This window comes from Galeopterus variegatus, unplaced genomic scaffold, assembly GCF_000696425.1.
Source record: "Galeopterus variegatus unplaced genomic scaffold, G_variegatus-3.0.2 Scaffold14, whole genome shotgun sequence".
In the NCBI taxonomy this organism is placed as follows: domain Eukaryota; kingdom Metazoa; phylum Chordata; class Mammalia; order Dermoptera; family Cynocephalidae; genus Galeopterus; species Galeopterus variegatus.
Window position 1 is genome coordinate 116,384 of NW_007726125.1, and position 21,376 is coordinate 137,759.

General features: G+C 50.4%; 3 protein-coding genes across 5 annotated transcripts in view; 1 reads left to right on the forward strand and 2 right to left on the reverse strand.

Annotated features, from left to right (window-relative positions):
• TICRR (TOPBP1-interacting checkpoint and replication regulator) overlaps nt 1–7,929 on the forward strand; it is a 52,790-nt gene extending 44,861 nt beyond the window's left edge. The window contains exons 18-22 of the mRNA XM_008595046.1: nt 735–869; nt 1,494–1,651; nt 3,830–5,957; nt 6,094–6,216; nt 7,099–7,929. Of these exons, the coding sequence (XP_008593268.1) occupies nt 735–869; nt 1,494–1,651; nt 3,830–5,957; nt 6,094–6,216; nt 7,099–7,223 (2,669 nt within the window). The 3' untranslated portion in view covers nt 7,224–7,929. The remainder of the gene's footprint in view (nt 1–734; nt 870–1,493; nt 1,652–3,829; nt 5,958–6,093; nt 6,217–7,098) is intronic.
• KIF7 (kinesin family member 7) lies at nt 6,878–20,639 on the reverse strand. Of its 3 annotated transcripts, XR_552241.1 has the most exons (15): nt 20,534–20,610; nt 19,791–19,994; nt 18,789–18,916; nt 17,705–17,820; nt 17,370–17,522; nt 15,411–15,613; nt 13,756–13,953; nt 13,234–13,359; nt 12,871–13,047; nt 11,501–11,716; nt 10,562–10,768; nt 9,616–9,814; nt 9,380–9,526; nt 8,754–9,178; nt 6,878–7,194 (listed from the first exon to the last, which is right to left on the reverse strand). XR_552241.1 is itself a non-coding variant. In XM_008594965.1 (14 exons), the coding sequence occupies exons 1-14, from the start codon at nt 20,552–20,554 to the stop codon at nt 8,805–8,807; spliced, it is 2,469 nt and encodes an 822-aa protein (XP_008593187.1). In that variant the 5' UTR covers nt 20,555–20,639; the 3' UTR covers nt 8,274–8,804. The 3 variants fall into 3 exon arrangements, 2 of the variants coding, with proteins under 2 accessions (XP_008593187.1, XP_008593141.1); XM_008594965.1 differs by lacking the exon at nt 6,878–7,194 and having other exon boundaries at nt 8,274–9,178; nt 20,534–20,639; XM_008594919.1 differs by lacking the exon at nt 6,878–7,194 and having other exon boundaries at nt 9,086–9,264.
• A 515-nt stretch (nt 20,640–21,154) lies between these two features.
• PLIN1 (perilipin 1) overlaps nt 21,155–21,376 on the reverse strand; it is a 24,444-nt gene continuing 24,222 nt past the window's right edge. The window contains exon 15 of the mRNA XM_008565827.1: nt 21,155–21,353. Coding sequence (XP_008564049.1) covers nt 21,155–21,353 — 199 coding nt within the window. The remainder of the gene's footprint in view (nt 21,354–21,376) is intronic.

Genomic DNA, 21,376 nt, shown 5'->3' on the forward strand with positions numbered 1-21,376 from the left:
TTCATGAAAACTTTTCTTATACTTGTCTTGTAACTCAGCACATCCTGAGATATTTTACAGAAATTGTGATGACTGTGGGTCAACAATTTGTTTATACGTGAATGTTCTTTTACACAAATTTACTGGGAGAATTTCTGGAGAAGAAATATTTTTATACAGTTGAATTGTAATTTAGGGTGAGGGCTTAAACTACTGTGTTATACAAACTGCTGTGGCTTATTTTTAAAGTATACAAGAATTAACTTTTTTTAATGCTCAAGTTAGTCATGTTTTCTGTGGGAAAATCAGAAAGTATAGAGAAGCAAAAAGTTTAAAAATCACTTGGTAATCCTACAACTCAGAAATACTCTGTTAACATTTTACAGTATACTTTCACTGCTGTTATTTCTATTCAAATTCATGTAATATACACAAGATGTAACGTGCATTTTTTTTTTTTTTTGCAAAAGTCATACATACCTTTTTTTTTACCCTACATCATGTTTAAAGGTGGCAGTTTATGAGACTTACGAAGGTGACAGTCTAATGGATTAGTGTTTTTTAGATACTGTGTTGAGACCATGTATCAAACCCCTCTTAGCTTCTTAAGAGACAATTCAGAAGTCTCTTAAAGCCAATAACTTGTTGAATTTCTATCTTGTATGTGGTATTACATAAATTTCACCCATTTCTGATAACATGGAAAAATGTCAAGCTTGTAGTTCTCCCTGGTTACTGTGGTTCTGGTTTTGCAGAAATAAGTTTGAGACGAAGTCCTCGAATCAAGCAAATGTCATTTAGCAGGACAAATTCTGCTTCCTTCTATTCTGTGTCTCAGCCAAAGTCTCGAAGTGTGCAGAGAGTCCACTCATTCCAGCAAGACAAGTCAGGTAACATGCAGGCTGTCTGTCCTCACAAGTCTCTGCTGACTTTTTGAAGTATTTTGGGGAAAAGAAGCATGAAATTTGACATTTTATTTTTTGACATTGGAGAAGTAGAATAGGTATGTATACTGTGGGTTCAAGGTGATGACTTAGATGAACAATCCATGGCCTTTATAATCAGTCAGTCATCCCTTGGATCTTACAACTGGTTGTCCACACTATCATTATAGGTGGCTCACTCATTCTAGGGGAAATTACCCATAATTTCCCCCATAAAACCAGATCCTACAAATATTTCAAGTAGAAGGTGATATCTGTTTGTCTTTTTCTTCCTTCTTATATCCATGATTAGCCTGGATAGTCAATGTATTTTTATACTTATATGTACAAATTAAATTTTTCAGTTGCCTACATTTCCTAATATAGGAACTGGAGTTAATATGCAGTCTTCTTATTAAAACTCAGGAAGGCAACAATCATTGCAGTTGCTGATGTAATTAGGTGGGATTTTTCTCCCCAGTTGCTCTCAAAGATTATTGTTGTCTTTCTTATACAGATTGGCTATTTTAACAGTATTGGAGGGCAAGTGTTGAGAAAGAATTAAATGTTGTTGCTGTTTTTGACTTGCAGACCAAAGAGAAAATTCTCCGGTCCAAAGTATTCAGTCTCCCAAGAGCCTTTTTTTCGGGGCAGTGTCTGAGATGATCAGCCCCTCAGAAAAGGGTTCAGCCCGAATTAAAAGGCCTTCAAGAAACATGTTGGGCTCTGAGATACCTACAGCTTACCAGGTATAAAATTTCTCTAAAGTTTAAAATAGTATAGTCTCAGGGAACACAGAGACATGGCAGAGGAAACCACAGAGATCATTAGGGAGGAGAAAGCCAGTGAGATTGATAGATAATAAAAGAAATTTGGGGTGGTTGGATTGAGGCACATGAATGATTACTGGGCATGTGGGAACTTAAAGCAGCAGGTTTGGCTGAGGCTATTGTTATAGGAAGGAGATAGAGATCTCACCTACTCTCTTGGCTTCATCTACCATTTATATCAGACACTCCATATATGTCTTTCTGAAATGTTTAACAAGTATTCATCTGTTTCCTTTTCGTTGCCCACTCAATCCAGTCACCCATGTAGAAACCTGGGAGTCACCCTTGACTTTTCACTCTCCCAGGACAGAGCCAATTAACCAAGTCCTGCCCATTTTATTTACAAACTGTTTCTTGTACCCATACCCTCTTCTCCATCGCTGCTATTACTGCCCTAGTTCAGTTCTGCTTGGAACATTTCAGCAGCCATTTCCCTCTTAAATCCTTCCTCCACTCAGAGGTCAGTGATTTTTCTGAAATGTTCATCTGACTTTGCTTACAATGTTCACTCTGCCTAAAGCTCTATAGATGCCCTGTCTGCCAAAACACAGTTTTCTAAGATTTCCTAAAGTGAAACCCTTGTGTTCAAAAGTAATAATGTTTGTTTGGAAACCCAGTAAATGCTTAGAGGTAGGGGGAAGACACGGAGCTCTGGGGAAGGGTTTGAAAACCACAGATCTGTACAACCAAGGTCAGTCTCCTCCCTCAGGCAGACAAGGTCCTTCATGGTCTGGGCCCTGATAGGCTGGCTGGCCTCAGCCCTCACCCCTTCCTGCATCATGCTCCACCTTCCCAGCAACATCAGGCTGCACACTGTCCTGCACACAGCTGGTGTTTCTCACTTCTGTCCCTTTGCTTATAGTGATTTCTCCCCCATTTCTCCAGCCTTTGCCTTCATGTGACGACACTCATTCTTGAAGACCTGACTCACTTTTCCTTCCTCTCCTCCCCACAGCTGGGTTAGACAGCTCCCGTAATTCCCTTTGCACATGGCCATCATGGCGTTGGCCACACTGTTATCATGTTTATACACTGAGCATTGGTAACAAACGAGTCCCTGACCCATGTGGGTCCAAGTGCTCACCACTATAGGATCACCAGTCACACCCCCCAGACCAAACTTAAAGGAAAGGCTTGTTATTTCAGAAGACATCAAAGTCTTGTTATTTCAGAAGACGTCAGGAGACAGAGGGCAAAGTCCCACCTGCCTCCCCAATCGACTGAGGGGTTTATACAGGTAAATGTATCAGAGAAAAGACATCTTCAAGTGTAGTGGACAGCTGCTTCCTGCTTTGAGTGATGTAAAATGTATTGGGATGTATCTGGTGAGACAGGATGTCTTTTCAATGCAATCTTAGTTAATCATTAAGGGCAAGCTATAAAGGGAAAGCAAAGTTAGTTCTATAGTGTATACGATTGTGGGGATTTCCTACATTTACAGCATGAAACGCCAACTAGATTGGGATTCCCTTGAGACAAGTAAGGCTGTAGAAAAGATAGATGTTTGACTTCCTTACCTGTTGGAGTATTTAACTATATTTTTTGCAAGGAGGAAGGGAAATTTTTAGTTTTTCTGAGACGTTATCTTTGTTGCTGTTGCCTTATGTATCTGTATATTCCATGCCCTCCTTCTCTCCCCCCAACCCCCCCACAGTGCCTGGCACATAGTAGGTATTTCATGAGCACATGTGGAATGAAGGTGAGCAGCAGATGAGGTGGCTGCTGGAGGCTACTTCAGGCAAAGGTCTAAAATAGCTGTCTCGTTTGAAGAAAGGAAAGAGACAGTAGTTGTGAGTGGTGGAAGGATACAGTTATGGTTTAGCGGTGGTATGTGAAGTATTGAAATTATTTGTTCTTAGGAGCATAAACTAAGACTGGATATAGTGCTTTATCCTTGAAAAAGTGGACAAGTAAAATCTGAGTCATGTGTTGGAGGGGGAACCAGGTCACTATTTGAAATTTCCAATTTCAGATCATTCCTTTGCCTGATTATGAATCTCCCATTTGCTTTTCTGTCATCTTAGAGATTACTAAAACACTCTTTAGAGAATATGGATTATAATATACAAGCACTGAAATAAGCATTTTTCTTTTCAGACTCCTGAGAAGAGCTACCAGGAATCTCCAAGCTTTTCTAAAACTACACCAAGAAGTTTCCCTCGTACACTGCAAACTCCATTGTATACTCCAGAAAGGCTGCAAAAATCCCCTGCAAAGCAGACCATTTTTAAGGAGTCCTTAAAAGGCTTCTCCTCACATGTCTATGATTCACCATCAGAATCAAAAGTCACTCCTCAAAAAGGATACTCCCTAGCAGGAGATGTCTCTCCTAATGAAAAGAAGATACCAAGAACTCCCAAAAGGCAAGGTGCTCAGCCACCTGGGTTTTTGCTGAATCGTACTTGGCTACATTCAGTGAATTCCAGTCCAGAAAGTCCCTCCTGTCCAACAACTCCGTCAACTGCCCAGCGCAGAAGTGAGTGTCTGACTCCTGTCAGATACTCTCTCAGAACACCTCCGAGAGCAGCAGCCTTCACAGGCACACCTCAGAATCAAAAACACCAACAGCCCCGTGTCCCCAGAGCTTCTCAGGCAGAGGACCCAGCACAGAAACTAAAGGATAAAGTTGTCAAAACCACAAAGAATCCAAGGAGTACAACTATGATTTCTTCCCCACCTGTTTCTCCGAAGAAACTATTTACTTCTCCTTTATGTGATATTTCCAAAAAGAGTCCATTTAGGAAACCTTCAATAGAATCTTCTCCCCCTGGAGAACTGGATTGGAAAGAGTCCCAGGTGTCATCCAGTGTAGCTGCATCTCTCTCTTATCCTGCTCCCTCAACTCCCCTGCAAATCTCACAGATAGTCACATCTCATTCTGTCCCCCGTGCACCCCCCTCTAAAATTGGGAAGTGGTATATAAAGACCTCTAATCCTGGAAGAAGCTTCCTGGAGTGCTGGCCTGACAGCTGTGCTGCTCCTGTGGTTGGCACAGCTGACAGCCCGGCTGCCATCACAGACTCTAGAAAGGACCAGAAGGAAGTGGGCCTCTCTCCTCAATCTTCTCCTGAAAGACAGAGTTACCTGGACACTGGTTTCGGGAGTGACTGGCATATATCCTCTTCTCTGTTTATTGCAAGTAACAAACAATATCTCACTCTCCTTGATGAAGCTGAGCACTGTGGTAGTGATAACTTGAAAAGTAATGTCTTACCAGTGGAGGAAGGTGAGGGGTTAAGGACAGGGACTGCTGATGAGAAGCCTTCTCTGTCTAACCCTGGGATTTCTCCATCTCCTTCCTCGCGGCCTGGCTCTCCTCTGATACCTTCCTACAACCTGCACTGTACTGCAGACAGAAGGCAGCACTGGGCTGCAGCTCAACCAGACAGTCTGCACACTTCAGCCCAGCATCCGAAAGCCTCTGGCAGTCCACAGACCTATGAGATTGAGCTGGAGATGCAAGCTTCTGGCCTTCCCAAGCTTCGAATAAAAAAGATAGAACCCGAGCCCCTAAGAAAGGAAGAGAGCTCTATGGGAGAGGAGAGCTCCTTCCCTGGTCTCAGCTTGCCCAGGAGCACAAGGTCCTCCAGCAAACCCGAACCCACCTACATGTCACCCCCCTGCCTCCGCCCCTCACACAGCACACCTGGCAAGAGTGGGGGGCAAACCTACATTTGCCAGTCCTGCACCCCCACCCACTGCCCCTCTAGTACCCCTTCTCCGTTTCAAACAGATGTTGGGGTTCCTTGGACACCATCCCCCAAGTACAGTGGGAAGACACCTCCAGACACAATTAAAGACTGGCCCCGGAGGAAGAGGGCAGTGGACTGCAGCACTGGCACCTCTTCCGGGAGGGGTGAAGGCATTACAGACCTTCCTGGGGGCCTGTCACTGCTTGACACTGAGGGGAAGGAGCAAAGCCTTGACCTCAGCATCCACAAGACCGCCATCTTGGGGGATATTGAGCTTGAGGGGGTGTGTCAGTTGCCAGACCAATCACCTCCCAGGGACAGTGTGCCCAGGGCTGAGGAAGCCTTATGGGGACAGTTTGGGTCGGGTTCCAGAAAGAGACTCTTGTCTGCTAAAGAAGAAGCTGAGTATCAAGCCAAAAGAGTCTGTGACAACCTGAGAGAAGATGCAGAAGTTAGTAGGTATGAGGAGAGATCATCAAGTTCAAGTGTGTGCCAGCTCCCCTCCATGGGGGACGATGAGGTGTTTGTTTCTGGTGAGTTTTGGAAACCACTTGCCATATGGTTTCCATGGGGCAGAGTGTTTGGGGAGGAGTCATTTGGAGTGGGGACAGCTGGGCTTCCTTGTTCGCGGTCCTGTGGGGCTGCACTTACCATGTGGGATCTCTCTAGGCTCCACCCCACCTCCTGGCTGTGCTGTGCGGAGTGCCCTCTCCACCAGTGGTCTGCAGGCTCTGACCCAGTCTCCACTGCTGTTCCAGGGGAAAACACCTTCTCAGTGCAAAGACTCCAGAGGTAATTTGTTAAAGGTCTTGGAGACTTTTACCAGGATCAAGCTACTCTCCTGTGGGTGACTCTCTGGAGTTCACTCAGGGTTGCCAGGAAGAGAGATTCTGGAGGGGCCTTGGGGAAAGCTTAGTATGGGATGGGTGATTTTGTGCCTACAGTGTCATGTGCCCTTCCCAGAGAAACTCCATATTAGAACTTCTGCATCTGAATAGAAACGCCCTCAAAATCATACTAAAATACTTTAGTTTTCTTGAAGATGATGACAGCAGTGGGCACATGCCAACATACTGCTCGTTAGTAGCCTTCGAATCTGAACAGGAAAGTGTTTTGAGCAGCATGAGGGATAGATAGCATGTTTAGAGCCAGCTATTTCCCCACAGTGGATTTATTCCCATGTTTTTCTGTGCGTTTGTTTTGAAAAAGTACTGACTGTAGTAACCAGCCTTCAGACTATAGGGTTCCCTTTCCTTGACCCCATCTGTAAAAGCACAGGATCTGTCCTGTTAACTGCATGGTTAGAAAAGTTTCCTTCTGCTGCTAGACTGAGTAGGGGAGTGCAGGTAGAGGCAGTGTTTCTATTCCCTCAAGACCATGGTATAAATCATGCAAAATAGCATAGCCCCACATATCTGAGACCTAAAAAGGATGTACAATATATCAAACGGGATTCAAACCACAGGTACTTTGCATTTTTACAATAGCTTCTTGCTGTCAGTTCAGTACATAACTGTTACAGGCAGAGGGCTATGTAAAAAGTGTAGGTAACATTTCTGCAGGATGAGAACCTCCAGTCCGTCTTCATGTGTAACTTTCTGCAGTTGAAGACCATCATTTCCTTCTGTTCAGTCCTCGGTTACTTCCTGCACACTAAGTCTTACTCCTTTCTAGATGAGGATATGGATGTGGATATGGATGCCTTTCCTTCCACTGCAGAAGAATCTCCTTTCAGCCGAGCATTCTCCAGGAGACACCTCATCGGCAGAACTTACACACGGAAGAAGCTCATTAGCTAGTTAGGATGGAACCCGGTTGGAGGATTTGTAACTACAAACACTACTGAACTTGACCAGATCCAGTGCATTCCCTGAAAGGGGGAGTGCTCTAAGAGTGGTTTTGTCTGGATGTGTTAGGAATTCCAGACTCATACCATGAAGGAATTCTAGCAGTGTGCCCAGAAACAGGAGAAACTGGGGCTTAATGGGACTGAGAAAGTTCAAAAGATGAACATGAAGTCAGCCCGGTTCCCATGGGCATAAAGAAATTGGGAACCTTGTCCCAAGCCTCTTTTACCTGGTCAGCTTTCAGATTCCCGCTAGAATGCCTTGTGGTTTTTTAATTCCCCTCATGGAATCTATCCACCCCCAGGCCCTATCCTTTGTTGGGGAGGCTGGGGAAGGTGACATGGATGGCAGTGTAGCTAGTGCTGTCACTCACGCAGCCTGGGAAACCAGACAAGGAATTGTTAACACTGGGATCCCATTCCAGCCCCACCCATTCATGACCTTGGTAAGTCAGAGGGCTATTCTGTGCCTTACTTGTGAAAATGGAGAAAGGAGCCCTGCACGAGGTCCCTCTCAGAGCTGTTGTAAGGCTGGGGCACTGCCACATGGGCAGTTCTTTGTAAACTGTGAATCCCTGTACACAAAACTGAAGACCGCATCGGGCAGCAGAGTAAATTCTTTGCATTCCCTACGTAACAATAAAGTCATCTCTGACTAAGCCTTCAGTGCATTTCTATTTAATGTTCCAGCCTGAGGTTACTGTGCCCACAGTCCAGTTCTAGTGGTTTCTGGAGCAACCCCATTTCAAGGTCTTCCCTGAGAATCAGGCAGTTCATGTCACAGTCTTTGCCTGTTCATAGAGAGATGTCACCTGGCTTGTGGTTTCCACCTGGAGTGACCCATGGAACAGCTGGTCCCAGCTTGCTGTTGGGACTTGGCAGGGGCCTGGCTAACTGTAAGGGCTAATTCAGACTATCTCCCAGGGTCCAAACAGGGATCCAGCCTGCTGTGTTCCCAAATCTGATTCCTCCTATCGTAAGTCAAACTAAGTGAAAACTCGCATTTCTCCCTTCAGAGATTATTTTATTAGAAAATGGTTTTTAAAATTCTAAAAATGTGCTAAGTCTCCCAGTTCCCCCTATAAACATAACACCATTTAAACCACAACCCTGTTGCCACTGATCATTTTGCAACAAGCCTTGATTGAACCCCAGAACTATGGGAACATATAAGCATACCTCAAAAAGTTCATGGAAAGATTCATATTATCTATTCTATTTTTGCACAAACTTTCTGAAGTACACTTGTAAATTTGTTTGAAACCAGAATTGTCCTGAAACTTGGGCAAGCCAGAAGGTGACAACCAGGTACTGCAGCTTAAAGGAAGTGAATGGTAGGAATTTACATATTTTTTAAAACAAGAGTCCAGTTCTTTTGGGCTGTGGCCAAAATTTGTTGACGCCAATTAGTGTAAAGAAGAGGACCTGGATTTAGGGTGTAAGGTCAGGACTATCCACAGAAGCAAAATGTAGACAACTGCACCTTTCAGCAGGATCAAACTCTCTCTTCCAAGTCAGGGTCTGCCCCACGGGCCTACAGGGGGTTTTTCCGGACATCAATCATCCCTGGGCTTGCTCTTCTTAGTTCCCGACGGGGCTTGGGCAAAGACCCAAAGGTCCAGGGCAGGCCCACCTCCCCCACAGGCAGCACCCGCCCCATCAGGGGCTCAGCTGCGTCCCGCTGCCTCAGCTCCTCGGGGGAGGCCTGCTCTTCGCCACACAGGCTTGAGCGTTTCCACGTCAAGGGTAACGGAGCATGGACCAAGTCCCGTGTCTCCTCGCGGGCACGGGGGGCCCCCTCAGTGAGTGGGGGCTGCCAGAGAAGCTCAGACACTGGGTGGGGCTCATCTTCATCTCTGGAGACTTGTTTATTCTCCAGGCAGAGGCTCTTCTTCTCCCCACCTGTCACTGAGAAAGCATGTCCTTGTCAAACATGGAGATATCAGCGCCTTCCTGAAGTACTAGCTTCCCGATGCCCCAGCCCAATAAGCAACCTGTAAAATGAGCCAATAAGAGATAAAGGTGGTTTCAAAGCCTTCCCCAAAACGAAGGAATAAGCCTGACTTAGAGCAAGACAGGCCAAAGCCTGGGCCAGCCGATAAAAATTACCTTTGCTCTGGCCCACAGCATTCACACTGCTGAGCTTCTGTTTTAGTTCCTGGTTTATCCACATGTGGCGGCCCAGTTCCTTCTCCAGAGCTTGGATCCGGGCCTCATACTGCCTCTTGCTGTCTGCCAACCCTTCGCCAAGGTGGTCTGGAGTAGAAAGGCAGAGGACATGGGTGAGGAACTGTGGGCAGGTTGGGGCGGCTGGGGCCTGGGAGTGAGGGGGCAGGGCCACGCACCTCGGCTCTGCTGGAGGAGCAGCTGGATGTTCTGCTCATGCTCCTTCTGCTGCAGGGTCAGCTGGCGGTCCATCTCCAGGCGCTGCCGCTCCAGGGCCACCTCCAGCCAGTACACCAACCTCTGCTGCTCCTCCAGCTGCATCTCCAGCTCCGAGAAGGCAATCTGCTGCTGGTGCTGCTCCTCTCGGAGTGTCACCACCTGTCATGGGACCCAGCCAGGTTCAGTCTCGCCACTGGCCCCCTTCACCCTGGTAGTCCTCAACCAGTGACAGCATGTGTTGGCCAACTTGTCACTGTGATGCCATGGCAGACATCACTACAAAGTCACCAGGGTCTTTCCTGCTGAGCCAAGACTTGGCCTGAGACACTTCTCCACAGTGTTCTAGGCACTGATTTCCAAATGACCAGAGCTGGCTCTCAAGATGGCACTTTTGCCACCTCTGCCATAAACCCTCTCCTAACCACTGAGGCTCTGAACAGGGCCTCAAGCTGTGGAATTTCATCTAGGCCAGGATCTCTCACCATCAGCATGATGGACATTGTGGGACAGATAATTCTTGGGTGTAGAGGCCCGGCCTGTGCATTATATGATGTTTATCAGCATGCCTGGCACTCATCCCCACCACTGACAACCAAAGATATCTCCAGACATGGCCAAATGTCCCCTGGGTGACAAAACCATCCCTTATTGAGAACCTCTGAGCTGGGCAAGGGCCACCGTGAAGTTGGCCAATCAGACTGGAAAAGAGGGTGAAGGAGATTGGGTCTTAGCACCACAAGTAAAACAAACTATAAAGAGAAGAGCCAGACAGCCCTGTAGACTAGAGCTGGTCCTGATTCTGATTCCCCATCTAGGAGGAAATGGGGTATTCTCTGGAGCTGCCATGAGATCCCTCCCCCATGTGAGTTGCAGAAGGAGGCAGAGGTTCAAGGGCCGGTGACCCACCTTGTCAAAATACTTGCAGAGTAGGGCTCTGGTCTCTGAGGATGAGAGGTAGCTGAGCTTGGCCATGAGGTTCATCTCGCACTGGGACAGCAACGAGGCCGAGGCCCGCAGCACCCGCTGGCGGCATGTGATGGCCTCATTCTTGTACTCGATGGCGGCATCCAGAGCCTCGATGGCCTCATCCAACTGGAACAGCGTCCGCTCCTCCTGCAGGAACAGAGGCATGCGTGGTGGGCAAGTACTGGGCTTCCTGCACCTCAGAACAAGTCCTGGGTAGACACAACAGTCAACATTTAGCCACACCTGAACCTTAAGTGTCCTCTGTCCTGAGAGTGGAGTCAGCACATCAGGAGAGAAGTGCCCCCTGCTCCCTGTCACAGCCCCAACCTGGGGTGAGTATGGGGCACTGCTAAGGGGCTGCTTGTTCAAGTGCACACCCTCTGCAGTTACCCACACTTGGGAAGCTGAGAACACCCTACAGTGAATGGAAGGTGTAGTTGGGGTTGCCACGGAGACACCCCAGGGCCTGCTGGGGAGGTTCCTATTAACAGGCCTTCTCTTTTCTCAGAGAAAGCAAACATGTGGGCCATGGGGAACATTAAACAGCTACCAAAACACTCAGCCCCACATGCAAAGTTGAGATGTGTGAGCACATGGTCTAATGTAGCACAGGACACAGCAGGATCCAGGCCCCAGCCAGGAGGTAACTGAGAGGTCAGCAAGGCCCAGCCCTGTGTCCAAGACAAGGAGCTAAAGCAGAGGGCAGAAGGGCCAGGCCAGCCCTCACCAGCCCCCATTCCCACCTGGCAGGGCCTACCACACAGAGGGGCTTGTGTCCAAGCAGCAAGGCCAGCACCCACAGAGCAGAGGGACAGATCAATGATGGGAGTGGAGGGCCGAGGCAGAGAGGCCAAGCTTGGCGGATGCCTGCAGGCGTACCTCGGGCGACAGCAGGCTGCCCTGCCTCAGCTTGCTGTCGATCTCCAGGCGCTGCTTCAGCAGCAAGTCCTTCTCCTGGCGCAGGCTGTCAATCTCCCCACGGATCTGCTGCTGGCTCTGGGCACTGCCCTGCCGCAGCTGCCCACTCTTCTCTGACAGCTCCTTCTCCAGGTGCTCCAGCCGGCTGGACACTCGCACGATGTCCTCGTTGAGGGCCTGCAGTGGCACCGCCAGGGATTAGGGAAGGAACAGGCACCATCCTCACAGGGGTGGCAGAAACAGCCCAGCCTAGTCTCTGGATGCTGAGGATAACATGGGTCCTTCCCTGAGGAAACCTACAATCCAGATGTTCTCCTCAGGGTGACGCCTGACTCTTAATTCACAGAAGCCCAGGGAGTAGGGGCCAAAGGGACCAGAGGAGGAGCCCCCAAAGATGGCCCAGAGGAGGACACAGACAAACAGAGGGCAGAAGACCTGGCAAGAAGGGAAGACCTGGCAAAGGCAGAGTGGGGGTGGGGCAGGGTGGCCTGTCACTGAGATGACTGAACTGGAGAGTGATGGGAATTATGGGAAATTAGTGGCCCTTTTGGGAGCTGAATATGGGGGGAAATGAAAGATCTAACAGTCAAGGGAAGTTACAGGCCATCCAGCCTGAACCCTCCTGGACTTTGGAGTGCTCCGTGATGGCAGAAGCAGGGCTCCAGACCTCTGGGTCTGGAACCCTCTGGGAATCTAGCCCAAGCACCTGTACTAGAACAGGCTCTGCATTTGTGTTTGACATACCCCCTCTAATCCTCCTGGCAACATTATGACCCCATTTGACAGAAGGGGAAACTGGCTCAAAAGCTGACCTTCCTAGTTAAGAGAGAGTAGTGGGGCCAGGTGTGTCTTCCCAGGTGTGCCTGCATCCAAAGCAAGTGAAGTCTCTTTCTATTTGGGCAGACCACCCTCCTATACCTGCTCTTCCTTGTTCTGCCTGCACAGGCCCCAAAGAGGTGGTTAATGAGGTGAAATGAATTGTGGGATGGATACTTGGAGAGATTCTTCTGCCCTCAAATCAGTATCTGTGTCATACACATCCTAAAGCTCTAGAGTTCTTGAGGATCTATAGGATACAGCCCTGTAGGACAGAGCTACACCTGTCTAGAACTTACCTGGCAGAGACATCATCTAGAAGAACGTCACCTGTCTAGACCTCACTTGGCAGGGCCATTAACTAGAAAAACCTAACCTGTCTAGACCTCACTTGGTGGGGACATCACCTGGTAAGACTTCACCTGGCAGGGTTATCACTTGGAGGGACCTCACCTAGCTAGACCTCACCATTGCAGGATCTTGCCTGGCAGGGACCTCACCTGGCAGGGCCTCACCTGGCTGGACCGCAGGCGCTTGCTCTCCAGCCCTGTCTTCTCCTGCATCAGGGCCTCCTTCTTGGCCAGGATGGCCTCCCGCTTGTGGAGCTCCTCCCCCAGCTCCTCCAGTGCCCGGCGCTGCTGCAGGACCTTCTCCATCTCCTGATCCAACCACTTCTTCTGCTCCTCAATCTTCTGAGGGAAAGTGGGGAGGTGGGGAGGGAACTCAGTTCCCACCTCCGGCTGTGGGACTGCCACCCAAGTTCCAACAGGGAGAATGGTATTCCCACCAGCTGACCTCCAGGGGACCCTGGCAACCAGCCAGGGCTGCCCTGCCAGGCTGCAGAAGCTTTCAGACACGCAGGCTCAGCCCACCCCCACCTGCTGCTGCTCCAGGCTGACCACAGAGCCATTGCTACCGCTGCGCCTCTTCCTCTGGAACGCTGCGATCTCTTCTGTCTTGATCTTCAGGATCTTCTGCTGCTGCTCATGCTTCAGCTCCAGCTCCTGGGACAGAAACTCAGTGGACAGGGACATTTACAGTGCCAGCATCTCCCCAGAACCTGCTAGTGATCCCCAAAGGCCACAGAAAGGTCTTCCCACTGCCCAGTCAACCCTGCAAAGCATCCCCCAGCCTCTCTGGGGACCAGAAAACTGATGCAAACACATGTCTGGTCCCTGCAAGATACAAGTCACCTTATATTTGTCATCTCACTGAAGTCTCATGCTAGCCTTGAGTTTCCTATAACGCTCATTTTCAGATGAAAAAACCAACTCAGATAGTCTGCATGACCTGCTTTATAAGGTCATGTGGCTGTGAGTGGTGGGACCAGGACAGACCCACCCTGGGCCCGCCTGGCTGAGCCCCGGGCTCAGGGTGCCCCCTCCAGCCCTGAGCCTGACCTTGACACGGTGCTGCCGCTTGTTCATCTCCATCTCCAGGCGCCGCTTCTGCTCTGTCTCCTCGCGAAGCCGCCGCTGCAGCTGCCCCTGCTGCTGCCGCATAAGCTGCACATTCCTCTCGAGTTCCTGCAGCCGCTTCTCGCTCTGGGCTGACAGTGACGCCAGCCGCTCTGTCACCTGCTTCTTCTCCTTCAGCACCTGTGACCCACAGTCTCCACTAGGCCATGCACAGGGGCTACTGCGAGTCTGGTATAGTGCCTGGCACTCAACAAGGACAGATGAGTGGATAGAGGGACAGACAAAAAGGGGAAAAGGTGGGTGGATGATAGACTAATAATAACAACAGAACACTAATAATGGTAGCTATTATGACATGTACTTGGCACTACACTAAGTGCTCTGTGTGTATTAAATGATCCTAATAAGCCTATGAAAAAGTATGATTATTATTATCCCTAGTTTATAGATTAGGAAACTGAGGCACAGAGAGGTTAAGGAACTTGACCAAGGACACACAGCTAGTAAGTGGTAGAGCTGGGATTCAAACCCAGTCAGGTATCGGAGCCTGTGCTCTCAACCACTCTACTGTACTGTGTCTTAGACACCTGAACGGAGAAAAAAAAGGAATAAACGATGGATGGACAGCTGCAAAGATGGATGGATGGAAGGGTGGTGGACACATGAAGAGGTGGGTAGTATCACATAAAGGTAAAAAATAGAACGAACAGTGTTATGGACAGAATTGTGTCCCGTGCCCCTCAAATTCCTACGTGGAAGTCCTAACCCCCAGTACCTCAGAATATGACTGTATTTGGAGATACAGCTTTAAAGAGGTAATTCAGATTAAATGAGGTCATAAGGGTGAGGTCCTTATCCAATAGAACTAGTGTCCTTATAAGAGTAGGAAGAGACACCAGGGATGTGTGCACAGAGGAAACACCACATGAAGACACAGCAAGAAGGTGGACACCTGCAAGTCAAGTAGAGAGGCCTCAGAGGTAGCCAGACCTGCTGACACCTTGATCGTGGACTTCCAGCCTCCAGAACTGTGAGAAACTAAGCTTCTATTGCTTAAGCCACCCAGTCTGCAGTACTTGGCATGGCAGCCCTAGCAAACTAACACAGACAGATAATGCATGAATCGATAAATAGGAATGGAACGGTGGATGGATACAAGGATAAGTGGACAGTTGATCAATCAACAGATAAAAGGCTAAGCAGATGGGTGGGTTAGGTGGACACAGACAAGAGGATGGGATGGGGGGAGGCAAATGCACAGCTGGAAGGGTGGACTGGGATGGACCTAGGGAGGGAGGGCTGCATGCTGAAGGGTAGATTTTCTTTAGATACCCACTCTTCACCCTAGATGGTCTTCAGGCAGGCCTCCTAGATGGTCTTCAGGCAGGACCCACCTCCCTGCCTCTGCTGTGTTTAAAAGTGAGCCAACTCCCAGCTTCTAAACAATACCAGCCTCACCTTGGGAGGCCAGGTAGGAGTTAGTGCCACCAGCCAGGGGGTGGGGCACGACGGCCTGAGCACGCACAGGTTCCACAGTGGGTTTCAGCCCCAGAACCTATGTGTCCTGGTCCCAGGAACCCCAGCCTGAGAGGCCACAGCTGTCCCCACCCTCCACCCCCCGAGACCCAGGCACTGACCTGCACCTGGCTCTGGGCCACAGCGACCCTCTTGCGGAACTCCTGCAGCCGGGACCGCTCACCGGCATCCTGGGGCTCCTTGCCCTCAAGCTCCCGCAGCTGCCTCTGGCCTTCACTCAGCTCCACCCGCACACGCTCCGCCTCCTGCTCCAGCTCTCGGATGCGCTGGCTGTGCTGGCGGTTCAGGGCCTGGGCCGCTTTCCCTGAGAGAAAGCGAGGGCACGTCAGCACAAACTCCCCTCTCCTCTCCCCCAAGAAAGCCACCGGTGCACCACTCTGGGAGGTTTCCCAGCTCTTGGACACCTGCCTGGGTTTCACCAAGCCTTTGTACCACTAGTACCGTTATTTATTTAATATTTTGCTTCAAATCAACTTGCTTTTAAAATGAGCCTCATCCATAGCAATGACCCAAAGAAATGACAAGTTAATTAGTTTTTATTTTTATCTCATACATGCTAAAATAAATATATAACTTGAACCTGCATAGAATTAAGCCTCTAGAACTAACTTCTGCACTCGCAGGAAATATGGAGGACACCACAAGGAAAAGAACAGACACACCCAAAGCATATGGAGTTTGGAACATTTTACAGGATTTCTGTGCAGAGCGAGAGAAGAGAAACTTCAGAGGAGACCTAACAAGCAAATATACTGTGTGTTGAACAAGTCTAGAACCTGTTTCCAGCAAACCAGCTGTAAAGAGACACTGTTGAATCATCTAAGGAATGTGCTTACGCTCTGGCACTGAGAGGGCATTAGTTTTGTTAGAGATGCACTAATGGTACTACAGTTAGGTAAATAATGTCCATATTTTAAAAGAGACATACTGGAAGGTGTGGGGATGAAAGGACATAATGTCTGGGATTTGCTTCAAAATTGTGCAGCAAAGAAAAAAGGGAGAGGCCCGGCCCGGTGGCGCACTGGAGACTGCACCGCCTGGGAGCGCAGTGGTGCTCCCGCCGAGGGTTCGGATCCCATGTGGAGACCGGTTCCCGCTCACTGGTTGAGCGTGGTACAGGCGCGACACCGAGGGTTGCGATCCCGTTACCGGTCAGTAAAAAAAAGACAAAAAGGAAAAAAAAAAAACCCGGCCCGGTGGCGCACTGGAGACTGCACCGCCTGGGAGCGCAGTGGTGCTCCCGCCGAGGGTTCGGATCCCATGTGGAGACCGGTTCCCGCTCACTGGTTGAGCGTGGTACAGGCGCGACACCGAGGGTTGCGATCCCGTTACCGGTCAGTAAAAAAGACAAAAAAAGGAAAAAAAAAAAAAAAAAGAAAGAAGGGAGAGATGAAACAAATGTGTGAAAATCTTGGTAACTGCTAAGTCTATTTATATTTTTGGCAGCTGGCCAGTATGGGGATCCAAACCTTTGACCTTTGTGGTAACTGCTAAATCTAAATGATGGGTACAAATATGAGAACCCCTTATAGTGGTCTCTCTTCTTATACGTCTGTCTGAAAATTTCCACAATGAATTTCATAATAATTAAATTCATAATTATTAAAATAAAAAGGCTCAATTGGTCACCATCTAAAATCGTCCCCTGCCACTTTACTCATATCGCCCATAGTAGACGTAGCACAATTTAGGGACACCCACTGTGCGCTCTCCGGGGCCAAGAGAGTCTGTGCCCAGCACCATGCCTAAGCAGTACTGCGTACTGAGAGTTATTCTAAGCACTTTACCTGAATTAACTCATTTCACCCTCACAACAATCTTATGAAGTAGGTACAATTATTATCCCTATTTTAGAGATGTAAAAACTATAGCACAGAGGGGTTATGCTACTTGCTCAAGGTCACACAGCTAGAAGAGGCTGAGCTGGGTATCCAGCCTAGGCCATCTGGCCCTGCTCCTAACCACCACACTGCAGAACTCTCTCTAAAACAGTGCAGGAGAAGTAACAGATGAGAAGCCACCCTCAGGTGGGAGGCCCACCCCCTCACCCACCCCCTCACCTGTGCGGACCAGCTCGCCAATAAGCTCCTCCTTCATGCGGATATTGATAGCCAGCTCCCGGATCTTCTGCTGGGCCTGGGCAAGCCGCCACTCAGAGGCCATGGCAGCAGGGGCCTGGCGGGTCTGAGGTGAGGCCTTGCTCCCACCAACCACTGTAACAGGCAGACTGTCAAGGCCACCGCCCCAATGGACGGTGGGGGAGGCAGAGGAGTGGAGGGGGCATGCCCTGGGCAGGGGCTGCAGGGGATGGTGTGTGGACTGTCCCAGGGTGGCTGGCCCAGGACCATGGAGGGAAGAAGGGGAGGGGGACCTCTCTGCACTACACCCAGCTCACCTCTGGACACTGGGATGGCTGCATCCACCTCTTCAAGGCGAAGCTCTGGGCCCTTCCTATCCAGTGGACTCCCTGGGCGGGCCCCTGCCCTCTGGCTCCAGTTGCTGATCCCATTTCTGGAGGGCAGAAGCAGGTGTCTCTACCCCTCGCCAGCCCCTGCCCCAGTCCAGCCACCTCCCAAACCTAGAGGGAGTAACAGAAGCCACTGAGTCTTCCATTCCCCAGGGCCAGTATAACCCCAGGCAGAATTCAGAGGCCCCGGGCCGGCCTGTGGCTCACTCGGGAGAGTGCGGTGCTGATAACACCCAGGCCACAGGTTCGGATCCTATATATGGATGGCCGGTTCGCTCACTGGCTGAGCGTGGTGCTGAGAACACCAAGTCAAGGGTTGAGATCCCCTTACCGGTCATCTTTTTAAAAAAAAGAAAAAAAAGAAAAAAAAAAGAAACTTGGTAAAAAAAAATGTGTGCACAGAACAAGGACCACAAAAGACTACAGGAAATTGAAACAGTGAATGTGCTGGGGGTGGGATTTGTAACTTCTTCCCCTTCTAATATTTCTAATATTTGTTAGAACCAATGGAAATTTTTAAGGTATTTTTGTCTGAAGGAGTCAGCCTAATAACCTAGGAATTTTAAATAGTATTCTATGTGCAGAAACTCCGAATTAGGGAAGGGGTTCAATTTTTCCCTTGGTGTTTCCTTATTTCCTCCTTTGTACCGTGAATAGATACACTCCTTTGCATAGGGGAAGAAAGCTTTAATTCAAATAATAAATAACAAATAATTCAAATAACAAATACATAGGGCAGCTGGGGACACTGAGGGCTGCCTTGGAGGCTAACAGCCAGGAAGCCTGGGCTCACTCTGTGTCACACCCACCCCAATGTGACCTCTTGGTTCAGAGCCCACAGTCCTATCCAGCCCTCCCCCAAAGGCCAGCCAGGATGATGAAGTTGAGAGCACCCTGAGAGCTGAGAGGTCTCTCCCATTGCTGTCTGAGGAGGAGACCATGAGATCCTGAACCTGTCCAGCCCCAGGCCCTCAGCCAATCCTTGTAAGGATGGGCAGCAGGTCCCACTCACCTGCGCAGGTGCAAGGTCCTCCTGGGCACCTCCTCCTCCTCTTCCTCCTCTGATGCAGCTGAAGATCCACTTCCCAGCCTGTCCGCCTCGGCTAGCAACTCAGCTCCAGCCTCCCTGCCATTTGTCACCTGGTAGGGGAGTGTCAGGGTCTCCTCCAGGGAATCCTCCATGAGCCATTTCCCACCAAGTCTTTGTTCTCGCGGTGTGCCTGCCTTCCTCACGTCTCTGCCTTCTCAAGCCCTGCCTTGCCTTCAAGATCTAGCTTAGGTGACACCTCTGGGAAGCCTTTTTTTAATGTCAAGCTGGAGCAAGAGATTCCTCCTTTCCCTCCCCCCACTCCAGCAAGAGATTCCTCCTTCCCCTCCCCCCACTTCCATGGAACCTGGTACTCCTCAGGTGACAATGTGCCCTCTCTGTCTTGTATACAGGTCATCTGCAACCAAGTCCTATCTCACCAGAGTGGTGGGTGCACAAGAGATTTCTGCCCCACCTAAGTCCTCTCCGCCTTTAGAGCTGAGATGACCCAGAGCTTTCAGGCAGAGCAAGAGTAGTCTTTGTCCAAAAGGCAAGTGGCAGAACTAGAAGCAGGAAACCAAGGCTCAGAGAGACAGATTAGAGCTCATGGAAAACTGAACTTGCAAAGAATGTCATCTGAAGGCAGGGGGGTAGCCTCAGAGATGATGCGCTCTCCGTCCCAGGAGGTGTGTAAGCTTCTCATCTGATGCCAGAAGCCAGAACCTCCTCTGTAACCTCCTCACTCCAAACAATCTCCAGCTACTCCAGGAATGCCCAGTGGTACTGGACCTTTCTGAGAAGCCCCACAGAAAGAATCACCCAAATCTTGGCCCTTAATCTAGGGCATCTCATATCTCACACATGGTCCCATGAAAGCATGGGTGAGGGACATGTGCCCCAGCACTGCTCTTCCCCTGCCCCAAGCATGACCAGGGCCTCACCTGGTCTAACAGAGCCCAGCAAACACCCAGCCTCACTCCCTCTCACCTCTCCCCACTGCTCAGGGCCAACTTCATTTCCAGGGAAGCAGGCAGGGGGCAACATGCCCAGCACGTGGGTATGGGCACCTCCCAGGGGGGCTGTGTGAGGCCGAGGTACCGAGCACCCAGGGGCCCCCCAGCCAGGCCGCACCAGCTCTAGACGCAGCCGCAGCTCCACCATCTCCTCCTGCTGCTCACGCAGCCGGTCACTCTGCAAGACATGGTCCAGGTGCTGACAGAGGTGCGAGTGCCAGGGGCAGGTATCCTCACCGACAGTGCAGGAAACTGAACAGGTCTCAGGCCACCCCATCACCTCTGGGCTAAAACTGAGGTGTCTCAAAAACCCCTGACCCCTGACCATATATCGTCCCTTAAACCCCTGACCCCTGACCATATATCGTCCCCTACCCCGCCCAACTTTTGCACTAGTTCAGACTCCACCTCCAACTACTGCCACCAGAGGGCACCAGGCGCAGTGCTGAACTGGCTTCGCCAGGCTCCAAGGTCCTATCCGGCTGCCCCTCCAGTCCCATCCCAACTGCCACCATCCAGCAAAGCTGCCTTCCTGGTGGTCCCACACACACCCCCGCACTGTTCTGTCGCTCACCTCCACGCCTCTGCTCATGTTGTGCACTCCCTCTCTCTACACCTCTCCTCCTCCGCCAGTACCTCACCCTCCCTGCCTCCCTCATCCTGGAAAACAGCTCAGACTTCCCCTCCTCCCAGAAAGCCTTAAGGAGTCGGCTGCACCTGCAGTTTGTACTGCTCCATGGCGTCCTCCAGCGCAGCCAGAAAGTCTCGGTTCTCCTCCTCCAGCCGCGCCACCTGACTCTGCAGGGTCAGCAGCTGCTGCGCCCCCTCATCTTCCTACGAGGCAGGGAGAGAGGCTCCAGGAGTGGGAACTGGCAGGGAGCTGGGATGCCCGGCTCTTTCGCTGCCCTGCCACCGGCTGGCCTAGCCCTGCTGCCCACTCTGTTCCAAGCTCTGCCTGCAATGGGGAACTACAGACCCCCTGGTGGGGAGGGCACTCCCGACCCCGCCTGGCCTGGGGTCTCCTCCGCAAGCCATTTGGGCCATCTCTCGTAATTATTAATCACACTTTTACTAATAATAATAGCACCACTATTATTAGGAGCAACTTAGCCCTCACCAGCACGCAAGAAAGGCACTTGTTACAACTTCAGCCCTTGCAACATCCCCCGGAGGTAAGTACTGAGTTTACAGATGGAGACCCTGAGGCTCGGTGCAGGTAAGGAAAGTGACTGCGGCCCTCAGAAGGAACTCTGAATCTCCAATGCGCTCTGCTAATGGACAGGAGGCAGGGGCCCCGCTGGCTGTGAAGACCGTCTTCCTCCCCCCATCCCCCCTGCATCATTCCCCACAGGGCACCTTCCGCCCGCCAGGCCCCTGCGCCACGTGGTCCTCGGAGGAGGCGCTCTCGATGCCGCTGTCGGGCTCGGAGGCGGAGCTCAGGGCGCTGCGTTCGCTCTCGACGGCGCACAGCCACTCGCGCACCTTGCGGGCGGCTGCGCCGGGCAGCCCGGGTTCGGCCTGCAGCTCGCGCAGGAGGCTGTAGGCGGCGTCGGTGCGGGC

Excerpts from the sequence above, each read along its gene's own strand:
- KIF7 (XM_008594965.1), bottom strand. The coding sequence starts at position 20,554 with ATGGAGCAGTACAAACTGCAG. Across the intron at positions 17,523-17,704 it reads AGCCATCCCAGTGTCCAGAG|TGGTTGGTGGGAGCAAGGCC; the intron begins GTGAGCTGGGTG and ends TGCCTGTTACAG. Across the intron at positions 10,769-11,500 it reads GCAGCCTGCTGTCGCCCGAG|GAGGAGCGGACGCTGTTCCA; the intron begins GTACGCCTGCAG and ends CTGTTCCTGCAG.